The sequence below is a fragment of the Aythya fuligula genome, chromosome 23 (genome assembly GCF_009819795.1).
Source record: "Aythya fuligula isolate bAytFul2 chromosome 23, bAytFul2.pri, whole genome shotgun sequence".
NCBI lineage: Eukaryota > Metazoa > Chordata > Aves > Anseriformes > Anatidae > Aythya > Aythya fuligula.
The window spans coordinates 428,774-441,000 of NC_045581.1; the positions used below are offsets into that span (position 1 = coordinate 428,774).

Consider the following 12,227-nt stretch of genomic DNA (forward strand, 5'->3'; position numbering starts at 1 on the left):
GGACGTTTTAGTGGCTACTGACAACAGCAGGTTCAGAGAGGGGCTGAGCAAATCCCCTGGGAATCGGGTCTGTGTGGGCGCTGGGGGGTGAGGCTAGAGGATGAGGTGGGATGTTGTTCAGCCTGGAGAAGAGGAGGCTCAGGGGTGACCTTATTGCTCTCTACAGGTACCTTAAAGGAGGCTGTAGCGAGGTGGGGGTTGGTCTGTTCTCCCACGTGCCTGGTGACAGGACGAGGGGGAATGGGCTTAAGTTGCGCCAGGGGAGGTTTAGGCTGGATATTAGGAAGAACTTCTTTACTGAAAGGGTTGTTGGACATTGGAACAGACTGCCCAGGGAAGTGATGGAGACACCATCCCTGGAGGTCTTTAAATAAAAGACGTTTAGATGTAGAGCTTAGGGATATGGTTTAGTGGAGAACTGGTTAGTGTTAGGTCAGAGGTTGGACTGGCTGATCTTGGAGGTCTCTTCCAACCTAGACGATTCTGTGTGATTCTGTGTCCCCCTGCAGTCCTACTGTGGTGTCTGCTGGAGGGGGGCATGAGGGGTCTGCAGGGCGACCAGGCTTGCACACGCTGTCCCTGTGGGTGGCATCTGCTGTTGGAGACTGCGCTGCTCGGGGTGAGGCAGGCCGTTGGTCTGGCCAGGAGGGTGTTTTGGTGCTCCTACCTGCCTCTGCCAGCAGGGCTGGTGCCCTGTGGAGCAAATGTTGTAAGAAGTATGCTTAATTAGAGGCAGTGGCTGTTACTGAGCAGCTGAGTATTGAACACAATCATTTAAACTGTTTTTTTCCTAGTAAAAAATCTCAAATATCCAGTACTTTATTCTTTCTTTAATTTTTTTGAGCAGGTTACTCTAGCAACTGTTGTTGCTAAGACACAAATAGCTACAGATGTCCGCAGAACTGATTGCACAGTGATAAATACCATGGCTGCCTCTAATGCAAAATAACAGGAGAAATAAGTAAATTTACTATAGTTACAACCTTTTTAACAAAATAATGGTGAAAGTTGAGTGTTGAAACAGTTTCTGTCTAGCAGAAACTTAGCTTAATTTCTTGGTACTGTGTAGCTATATGAATTGTTTATGTGTATACACAAAATCTCTTAATGAAAATAAAGTTTAGAGCTGCATAATGTAAATAATACCTTTTTGTGGTTAATATGATGCAGGCTTTTTGTCTGACTGATAAAGGATTAAAAAGTTCAGTATTTTGTTGCTTCAGTAACTTTACAAATCTCTTAATGTGTTGAAAGTGGCATCTAGAAATGGAAGTTAATATGCTCCATTGTCTGAAAGTTTGTTTTAAAAAGCTCTTAAGACAAGCATCATTTTTCTTTTTTTCCAGAGCTGCACCTCCAGAAATTTGCAACCCAATTATTCTTTATCTAAAACAAAAATGTTTTAGATAACCTCATTGTTATCTAAAAAAAAAGTTTTAGATTTCCTCGTGAAAAGAGGAGTTAACTGACTTTTTTACTTTTCTCATGTGTATATAAATTATTGTACTTTGTTTTGTAACTAAAAGGTTAATGGCACTTCTGTGTTCTTGTTCCATGTGGGCTATGCAAATGTAAGCTCTAAGGAGAAGAAATCATCAACTTGTTTCTGGGCTCAGTGGGAGTTGTTTTTCTCAAAGATGAAGTTGTTATTTCCAAATTTTCCTTTTGTGCAAACAGTTCATTTCCCCATTAAAAATTTCCCTGTTATGTTTCAAAATCGAATTTAACAGAATTATGTAAGAACTGGGCAGCCAAGCTGCGTGCGTGTCATTGTTCAAGCTAACTGAACTGCAGACATGCTTTGTGTCAATCACACTTCAGGGGGTTAAAAAAATAACATGAAAATTCCTATTAATGAAATCCATTTTCAACCTAATCAATGCCTATTTATGTTGCCACATTTAGTTTCAGTATTTTTCTCAATTTTTATATCCTACACTTTTTCCTTCCCTTTTTAGTTTATGAAATTTTAATCAAACCATGAACCTTATGTCCTACGGAGCTGTGTTTATGTGCTTGTCATGGCCACTCGTACCTTCAAAAATAAGGCGTATAATCTGCCTTCCCTGTAACTCTTACAGTGTTTTATTCTGAGTCTTCCCCGGTTAATAAAGATGTGAAGAGAACATGGATAGGGAGCAGTAAACAATCCAGCAGATCTCACGGCAAAGGTTTATTTTCTGGTATTCTTCACAATATTTTGGAAATATCTCTGTGTGTAGGTGTGTGCATGGAGAATGAGGAATAGCTGAGTATAAATCTTTGCTGTGAGATCCACTGAATTGTTAAAGATAGGAAATCAACAGACTGGTGTGTAGCACAACTTTCATTCATTAAGTTTATTCCTTTTTTTTTTTTTTTTTTTTTTTTTTTCATGGCTACTCTCTGCTGTTACAAAAGGAACACGTCAGAGAACTGTGTGATGAAGGTGCAAATAACAGACCAAAGCTTGTGTTACTGTATGGTGCCCTTAAGATGGATTTTAGGGAGAGTTTTTAAGGATTGTGCTGGAGAGCAAGACTATTGCCTGAGGAGTTGACTGTTGATAATATTACTAAGTAGGATTTGGGGCTTTCACATTTTGAAGTTAGAAGTTTGAATTCTTTTTTCCTCTTCTTCCATTTGTATTTTCAAATGCTGAAATAATGGCCATATTCTCATCTGCTTGGTAGTTGTAGGAAGACTGTCAGATGCTGAATGTCTGGCCTTAATATAATACTTGTAAATTAACAAATGTGAAGATTCACAGTAATTTTTGTACGTCTATGTGTGCAATCAAAGGATTTGGATTTTGTTCTGTAGTGGAAGAGGGCACATCTAGGGTCTCTTCTCTTCTTTCTAGGGCCTCTTCTTCTGCTCTTTCTTCTCTGTCTTTGCACGTCACTGGAACTGCATTAGTGTAGTGAATGCTGTGACTCGCTTTTCTTCTTACTGTCTTTAAAGCTTTTTGAATTTGTATTCCAACTTACCAGATAGACCATTTGACAGGCCAGGGCATCTGTTTACTCATTCAGTTTGTTTGCATCGTTGTAATGGTACAACATTGTTAAAGCATTATCTTCTTTTTGCCTGAAGGAAGGAAAAGTGAAGCGTAGTACTCAAAATTGTTCAATTCCTGACAGCAGCTTAAGGAGCCATTATTTTACAAACCAACCCAGGAACCAGACTGATGCTGTCATTTCCTGTGATCTTTATTCAGGCTGTTTAAAAACAAAGTGGGAAATTCTTCAGAACTTGAGGTGAACGCCTGTTCTTGCCAGACCTTCCAAAGAGACTCTGTAAAAATGGGAAGAGGTCTGGGCTTGCTTTCTTGGTGCAGACAGAAAGTTAGCTTGGCTGGTTTGGATTTCAAATTGAAAGTATTTCGGCAGCTTGGCTAATGAAATAGTATCACTGTTGGATATGAGGATGCTGGCATGTGGGGGAAGGAGTAGGTTGTCAAGAAGCTTCCCATCGAACAAGAAAGTTCTACCCAAACAACAGCTCGTGCCCTGTGTGGGAGCTGGTGGCTAGCCTGTTTTGTCTCAAGATTAAAACTCAGGTGATGAACTTGCAGAATAAAAAGCACTTGGTAGCTGTGCAGTGTATAGTAATGTTAGTATGTCTCTTCTCTCTTTTACTTCCTTTTGTACTTAATAAAACTTAAAAATAAAAAAATGTCGGGGGGGGAGGTATTCACCACATCCCACTGTGGTAGGTTCTGCTCCTCTGACCAAAGTGGGATGATGTCCAGAGTAGCACAAAGTAAAAGCGTATAGCCAGGAGAAATCCTGCTCTGGTTGGGTGAGAGTTTAAATCACTTTGGCTGAACTCTGTGATCCTGTGTGTGCATAGTGTGGCAGAATGGGACAGATTGCCACGAAATGCTCCACTGGAAAATAGAAGAAGCTTAGACTCCGCTTTTGCTTAATTCTTATATCCATTGCTCTCCGTGATAAGCTGCTGGCCCTTGAGTAAATAAGGAATGGAAGTAACTGCACAGATCACATTATTATGCATAAATATACAAAACATTTCATTTCAACTTTCTATTTAATAGCTTTAATTTCATTAGACCAACTATTTTTTTTTTTTTCCCTAAGGGAAATAGTGGCTATTTTAAAGTAATATAAAACCATATTCAAGCAGCTTTATTTCTAATCGCTATAATTACAGCTTGTTGGTTTTATCACAGTATCCTTGATTTTAATTATTTGCAGCTTGAGAGAACTGTTCCTCAGCCGAAATTTTATATTGAAAGCCAAATCAGATGAGCTTGAAAAGAACAGAATGAAAAGGACTAGCAGTCTAGCCTGATGCTAGTAGCAGGTAGCTTTTGCAAATTATATCTATAATTTCTAGTTCTAAAAAAATAATCAAGCTAGACTTTGCATTTGGGGACTTTTAAAACCAAGTTTTAGTGCAAGAAACTGTACATAGCTTGCCAGGGCTCTTAATAGGGAATTAGTAGCATAGTGATATTATACAGAACAGAAGACAGACAACTAATCTGTGTAATTCTCTTTTCCATATCTATGCTTTAATGACTTGTTTTGAAATTTATATAGTATGTTTCAATAAATTGAGTGAGCAAGATAAAATGACGTGCAAAACACCTATCCAGGATATTTTACATTGTTGGTGTTCTGGGCAAGTTGGAATTAAACTAGGATCACTATTCAGCAAGTCTCAAATAAATTTAAAAATATTGTTTAAGTCAGATATTACAAAAAAATTTCATCGGATAAATAATGAAAACCATACCCTGTAGGGGAAAAAAAAACATTTTGCCAGTTTTCCAGAGTATAAGTCCTGACTCTTTCATTGTTCTGAATATTTTTCATCTCACTAAGCTACATGATGCTTTGCAGCACACTCGGTTATCTTTTGTAGAGGCTTTTTCATTCATAAGCCTAGTGGCCCGTGGAAGTATTCTGACATCAGAAGCAACTTCTCAGACCTCCCCTCACAAGCAATAAAATAAGAAAGAAAATACAGAAAAAGTGACCAAACCCAGCTGTTCCCAAAGCTGTTAATCACTGATTTCTTGTTTTCAGATGTTAGCAAGCAGTAGTGGAACCACCTGTGGGAAGTTGTGGTTTTGCATGGGAAGGGGGAGCAGAACTGGTGGCAGCCCCTGTTCCTCTGCAGAGTGATCTGTCACCTATGGTCATGGGTGTCACTGCAACGATTTGGACTTTCTGTGGAACTAAAGATACCGAAGATCTGTTTTGGTATCTCTTCCGTTGTAGTTGCTTATGGTTTAAAAGAATTAGAAACTGTGTGGTGAACTTACCTAAAGCACAGATGCCTCGAGTTTTATGTAAGTTAAAAATATGAGATTTGAGATGCTGAAAAAAAAAAATCATTTGTCTGTCTTCAGATTTTAAAAATCAACTTCGTTCAGGGAGAGCTGTTTGCCGGGTAAGGTAATAGCCCAAGGTAGTTCACACTGAGCAGGTGCAAGGTGCTGGGTTTGTTTTTGGAAACCCAAGCCCTGCGCTGTGCTGTTGGCGCTGACCCCGGCTTGGAGGCAGCCTGTAGTGCCCAGAGCTGCTTGGGGTGGCCAGAGGGCAGCGTGCTGCCCCAAGTGGGGGGATTAGCCCTGCTGGAGGGTGCTGCCAGCGAAGCCAATGTGGCCAGAACAGCTGCTCCCTGAATCCTCTTTCCCGGGGTGTCTGCGCTGAAACTGCTGGCAGCTGCACTCAGGAGCAACGAGCAAGGCAGCTCCCTGCACAGCCCTGCGCCTGTGGGTGCCAGCAGCAGCAGGGTGAGCTCCTGGTCTGCCTCGCGGCTGTGGCCAGCCTGAGAGGTCGTGAAGATGTTCTGCAGAAGTTGGCAGGTGGGCAGATGATGCAGATGGAAAGGCTGCTGAGCCATAGGTATATCGCAGTGACTTAGTGTCCCCAGTTTTTCCAAAGTGAAACATAAGTGAAACAGTAAATGAAACCATGATGTTACAGTGGCTATTAATGAAAAAGGGCATTTTCCTCTACTGCTTGCATGCTCTAGCACCTTTTCCTCCCTTGTGGATCTTCTAAGCATGGGACTGTGTAAAATTGGAGCTGGTCCCACTTGAAGTATCAAGCAGAAGTGCTGTGTTTGGGTGGCTCTTTCCTGTTTGTTTGTTTTTTTCCCTAGAACAAGATCAGATGCAGACTGCTGCTCAGCCACACAAATGCTTTGCCAGACAAAGGAAGGGATATCAGGCGAGCCAGAGTGGGTTGCTGGAGGTAAGGGAGAAGCAGGAACCCTTCCTTCAGCAGCAGTTCCAGTTTTGTCAGCTTAAATTGTTTGTGGTGTAGGAAGCATTTGCTAGAGAAAGACTCTATCACTTCCAGCTAGTGCAGGTTTAGTGGCTAATCACATCCTTGTTACCCAGGAATGCATGCTGTTTCTTCTAGTTGTTCAGCCTGCTTCTCTGTAAAAACAGCTATGAACACTAGATCTTTGCAAGAGGCCTTCTGCCCAACCTGCAGTTTCTGAAGGGATGGATTATTCTCTAGAAGGCAACGTGAAGCCACTAGAGGTCAAGTTTTCCCTTCTCATCTAAACAAGAAGTTACTGCTCATCTACCTTGCTTTGTTCTTTTGCTTCCAGGTGCTACAAGGCACCCATGTCTTTTGGAAAGAGTTTTGTTGAATAGTGTATCTAACACATTCCCTGCCTATGGCAGGGGGGTTGGAGTCAGAAGATCTTTAAGGTCCCTTTAAAGTCCCTTTAAGGTCCCTTCCAAGATCTTTAAGGGCCTTTCCATGATGCAGTTCTATGTTCCAATGTGAACTCTTGGAATCTTTTTGTCTTATTACTTAGTGACCTCTCAAAACCAAAATGAAAGCACTGCTCACAGCTTTAAAACGAAATGTGAAATGGGAGGCTACTGCTGTATGGTTCAAAGCTTGATTTGAAATCTTTTTTCATACTGAAGAGTTTAGTTTGGGAATTTTTTAAGTAATTACACAATGAAACGGTGTCAAATAACAAAACCAAAGGACAAGGGACAGGACCGGGCTTGTTGATATCAAAATCAAACATCGTTTCAGTTGGCAATTGTATTCCACTCTGCTATTCCTAATCTTTGAATGCCACTGTTTTTCTTCTGTCTTGATTTTCCTGTATTATTCCTATTATAATAAAAAGGAAATAAGATTTTATATTTAAAATAATAACAAAACTGGTAGGGGAAAATGGTAATGGTGACAATGGTAATTTGCACACTTTCTTGTATGTATGTAGACTCATTGGAGAAGAAACTGAGCCATTGAAACGTCTTACTGTAACTTCAGCTGTTTTACAGTTAAGGCAGTAAAGGTAAGAATAAGTAGCCTTTGATTATGGAGGCAACCTTGGAAAATACTCAAATCCTCAATGAAATTCTACCCTGGCGTTTAAGACCTTTACCTTTCCTCTATTAAGGGAAAATAAATCATACGTGTTTTCATGGATAATATGAAATTATTCCAGCCTCCAAAGCCTCCACATGGTTGGAGTGGAGTGCTTCACAGCAGCCGCCCAGGTCTGAGAGTGGACTAGATGTATAAGCTAAGAGTTCAGGTAGGTCTGGCAGGGGTCAGGAGAGGGAAGTAGCAGTTGTTTTGGGGACACTGGAAAATTGTTTCTGTTAACTTGTGCAGTCTGTTTTCAAGGGCAGGACTTTATACTGTGAAGGTGCTTGAAAGCTCTAGACAGGATGTGAAAATGGAAAGGAATGAGAAAGCAGAGCTGAGTAAATAGCCTTTTGCATTTCCACCAAGATTTAAAGCGAAGTTTCATGGCTGGGAGGCAGGAGTAGATTGTTAACTCTGCAGAGTAGGTACATGTATTGTTGCTGTGTTTTGTTTCTTCCAAACCACTAAGTGTATTTCAGTATTTTTTCTAATTGCCGTAATCCATTTAGGATTTTGCTCTGTGTGCAATAACAGACATGTTTCCATATGTAAGGGAAAACTCTGCCGAGGTGGGAGCAGAAACGTCTCCTTGCTTTTGGTATGACTGAGATAGAGCTTGTCTGAAGAGGTTAGAGTTTGTGTTTAATAAATTGGCTCTGAGAAGAGGGGGTCAAAGAAGAGCAATGGAATAAATAGGAAAACATCGTTTATGGGTAGTAGTCAGGTAGAGGAGAAAGCTCTAGAGGACACATCTTTATCTTTTGTTCAGCAAGTTGCAAAAGTTAATAAGGTTGTGACAATAACTCACAACATTTCCTTTTCACGGTTTTAAAACCTGAGGTACAACAGCTGTTCGGTATAGTATATAAGAACTCTATGCTAAATACTACTGGGTTACTATCTAAAATAAATGTTATATTTTGGAAGCAAATATTAATCAAACTCCTCTTCTTGAAGGATGCAATTGAAATAATAAACTTCCATTGTGAATTTGGCAATAGACAGTACTGCATGTAAATACATTTAGGTGTACGGTCTTGTCCTGATTTTTTTTTGTGTGTTTGTTATATAAATGTTCTAAATTAAAACAGGTTAGATTGAATCACTCTGTTTACTGACCTAGTAGACCAGACTTGATCATTTAAAGTGTCTTTAAAATCATGGTGTATGTCTGATTGATACATTAGCTTCTGTAGTCACTATGGTACAAGTGAGTGTTGTAGAAATGTGCCACGTGATTAAGAATGTCTGTTTGGATCTTGAAGCTTAAAGCTAAATCCCTTGTTTATGAAATCTTTCCATATATGAATTTTGTCTCTTACATGGGAGATGGCAACATGAGTTTAGAAAGCTTGTGGGTGGAATATATAACAATTAATGTTCTCTGATAGCCTAAATGATAAGACCCCCAAAAGTACATAAAGCTATGAACACCTTTTTTGACAGACTTTGAAGACTGCTGAGGAACACACGATTTGAATCATTTAAGCATTAAAATAATAATACCCATGGAAGAGCCACAAGATTTACCCGAACAACCAGTAAGTACATTTAAAAATACTAAAAACGAACCTGTAAAACTAATAAGCGATCTCATAAATTCAGTATAGTTATTTCAATTAATAATAGACAATAAACCTTATATTTACTGTATTTATCTAGAGGTGAAAAATCATTTTACTGTTAATAAAACTTGTTATACATGTAATTTACTACACACACAACAGTAAAAAAAGAAATAGTTTTGCATGCCTGAATTCTGTAATCTTTCTATGTAAGAATATGTCTACAATTGCTTTGCTCAGAAAATCAGACCATTTAAAGTTTTTTTTTTCTAGTTTAAAAACTTTGAACTCCAGATATTTGTTGGATTTAAAACTGAATTAAATGTGTATAGAGAAAAAGGAATATCTGTTAATTACATCCTTATACAATCAAAATTGTCTTCATAGAACTTTATTCCTTAGGGCATAAGAGACTGAATGCAGCTTGGTTTTGGTACACAAGAGCATTATCTATAAACAGATTCTTATGTAATTGTCTGCTGAAAATTTTCTTAATAATTTCATTTATATACCTTATGCCAGTCGGTCATTCTGAGACAGAATTTGAGACTATATTGATCACAACTGTTGAATGAGATGATATTTTGAATATAGTGGCATATTCTTACAGGAGGAAGGAAAGAGTATTGTGGTTTTTTTAGTGAAATCATTCTTTAAACAAGTTAATTTTACTAATAAAAAAGCCAACTTAATATCCTTTCTGCCTAGTAGCCCAGAATTTATATTGTACAAACTTGTTTTCTTTCTCACATGATTTTGCTTTTCTTAATTATGGCAAGAGGATTAGTATGTTTATTCTAAGAATAATGTTTATTGCAAACTGTTGATAACTGAATCCAGAAAGGAGCCTATATAGAAGTCACCAGACTTTGAGTTTAATGTATTTTACTTCCCCCTTCCTACCCCTCAAAAGAAGCAAAGAAAAAGAAAAGCCAAAATCAGATCATTTACTTATGTTGGTATGGACCGGTGGTTAAAAAAAAATAAAAAAAAATTGGTCCAAATGTACACAGTATGTAGTTGGTAATCAAATGTTAGACTTACCCCACATACTGCTGCCGTGGATGTTAAACAGGTAAGATCTTCGTGTCTGTTTTTCAAATATTTCTTCCTTTTTCAGGGCTGAACTAAAATGGAATATTTTGTGTGTGCAACTCAGTGCTAGAAAAACAGACGTGCAAAGCAAGAGAGCAAAGGGAAATTTGGGGAAAAATGGTCAAAAGTGACCCACCCACCTTTCTGATGACAAAAAATAATAGTGCTATTAAGTAATAAGTGCTAAATCTGCTAAAAGAAGTAATATTTCTATTGTAGTCTCTAGTGAATGCATTATGAATGCATGCAGTTGATATTATAATACTTTAATTTAATCCCAAATGTCAGAAAATTATAAAAATCTTTTAAAAAGGGATTGTGAACTTGTGTTACTGCAGACATCCACTGAGTTGCTCAAGGTTTGGGATGACTTCTCATATTGGACAGCAATTGCAAACCAGAGCCAGTGACATGGACAGCACACAGTTGAAAAGGGATCCAGGAAGACTCAGTGTTGCTAAAAGAATAGAGGAAAAAGGGTGGCTATGTGTTTAGGCTAAAGATTTTTCTTAATTGAAATTGCCAGAGGGATGGCAGTTAAAATTCTGCAGCCTTAACAAGTGTACACATTCCTGACTCTGCTCACAATGGCATTGCCATGGACTTAAATTGCTTTGGCGGTGTTTGCTTCAAGAAGTCATCTTGTTTGTTGGTTAGTTGTAAGTGGGGAGGGGTTCGTGTTTCCATTCTGGCTTAAAAATTAGTCTGAGTATCAGTCTGGGAATTGGATTCTATTGTACAGCAACTGTTATTTTGACAGCATGAGGAAAATTTTGTTTCCACTTCAGTTCTGACTCTAAAAGTACAACTGTGCTTTACAGCTGTTAGATCTGTGGCAGAACCAGAGTCTTCCAGCACCAAGAGTAATTTGGGCAGAAGTATTTTTATTTTTTTTTTTTGATCAACATAACCTCCAAACTGACAATGGAATAGGAAGATTGAGGTGGGAGCAAAGATGCACCTTACTAGACATGTCATTCATTCTAGTGCACCAAAACAGCTCAGTGAAACTGAAGTTGCTGAAGATGAAATTTGGATCACTGAGGTGGACCACATCTTTTTGATTTCCTTTTCCCTACTTTCTTTTCCCTTTCTTGTTTTTAAAAGCAGTGAACTGCCTTCTCCTGCATGAAAAATTTTCAAAATGCGATTCTTCACTTGAGAGGGGACACACAAAAAAAAAAGAGAAGTTTGCCAGGAAATGTCAGGGAAGTATGTGTGTTGAGGTTCTGGCAGAACTTTCAGCAGGCTTTTTTAAGGTTTATACAGGAGAGGATAAATAGGGGCCCCATATAAGGCTCGAGGTTAGAGTTTGGTCTTGCAGGGCTCAGTTGGGAGGATAGTGCATCGTGACAGAGCTCTCCTGTTGTGCCCTGACATCATCCATAAGTTGTTGTTTCTAGGTGCTGTTCCTGCATTAAATGTTTTACAACGTGTCAGGAGAATGAGAAAATGTTTTCCAAGTCCGTGAAAGACTATGTTTAAAACCGTTCCCTCACACTTAAATTTGTAATGTAAATTGCAAGGATTAGTGATGGGCAGGAAATAGTTTTTGCATCCCACCAAAGTTTCAAGATTTTGTAAATACTATCACTTAGCGGTTAGACATTTGGGAGATTTGCTCGTAAAAGCCTGCAGATGATGAGGCCAGTCCAAGGCTAGCTAGTTAAGACAGGGATGTGAAAATCAAATTGCTGTCTTGCTGACTTATTCTGCATGCTGGCACTAGCTATCCCATTCTAGAGGCATTTAAAAAGGGAGTGTGAAACTCTCTACAGATACTTATTGATATTTTAATGAAATCAGCTATTGACTTAAAGGAAAACTCATTCAAATATTGTTTTGAGTGCAACAAAGAAAGCAGGCTTTTGGCAGAGGGTAGAAGATCTCCCTTCAGAGGAAGATAAGGCACACTAAGTAGCCTTGTGGCACAATGGAAGATGGAAGTTAAGTCCTGGGACAGAAACAGGCAGAGCAGTACTTTGAGTTGGGGTCCTGACTGTGAAGAGGTGTTACAGGAACAGTTGTTCCATTCTGGACTTGATAATTTCAGTAAAATTAGGGAGAAAAAAAGGGAGAAACACTGGAGTAACTTAGTGAGGCCTTTCTGCTAGCAACTTCTGTATGTGGCAGCAGTCTTTCTTTGACCATTGTACTCAACTTAGTGGTTTGTAATGCTTGTAGCTGTTTTGGTGCATTA

General features: G+C 38.9%; 1 protein-coding gene across 7 annotated transcripts in view; it reads left to right on the top strand.

Moving 5' to 3' along the window:
- Nucleotides 1-12,227, top strand: part of EYA3 (EYA transcriptional coactivator and phosphatase 3) — a 61,620-nt gene that overhangs the window by 13,325 nt on the left and 36,068 nt on the right. For 5 of the 7 annotated variants that reach the window (XM_032202166.1, XM_032202168.1, XM_032202161.1 and 2 more), the window contains exon 2: nt 8,814-8,908. In XM_032202166.1, the coding sequence (XP_032058057.1) occupies nt 8,876-8,908 (33 nt within the window). In that variant the 5' untranslated portion in view covers nt 8,814-8,875. Of the gene's footprint in view, nt 1-6,155; nt 6,213-7,215; nt 7,291-8,813; nt 8,909-12,227 lie in introns of those variants that run through there. The other 2 variants (XM_032202163.1, XM_032202165.1) reach the window with 2 other exon arrangements.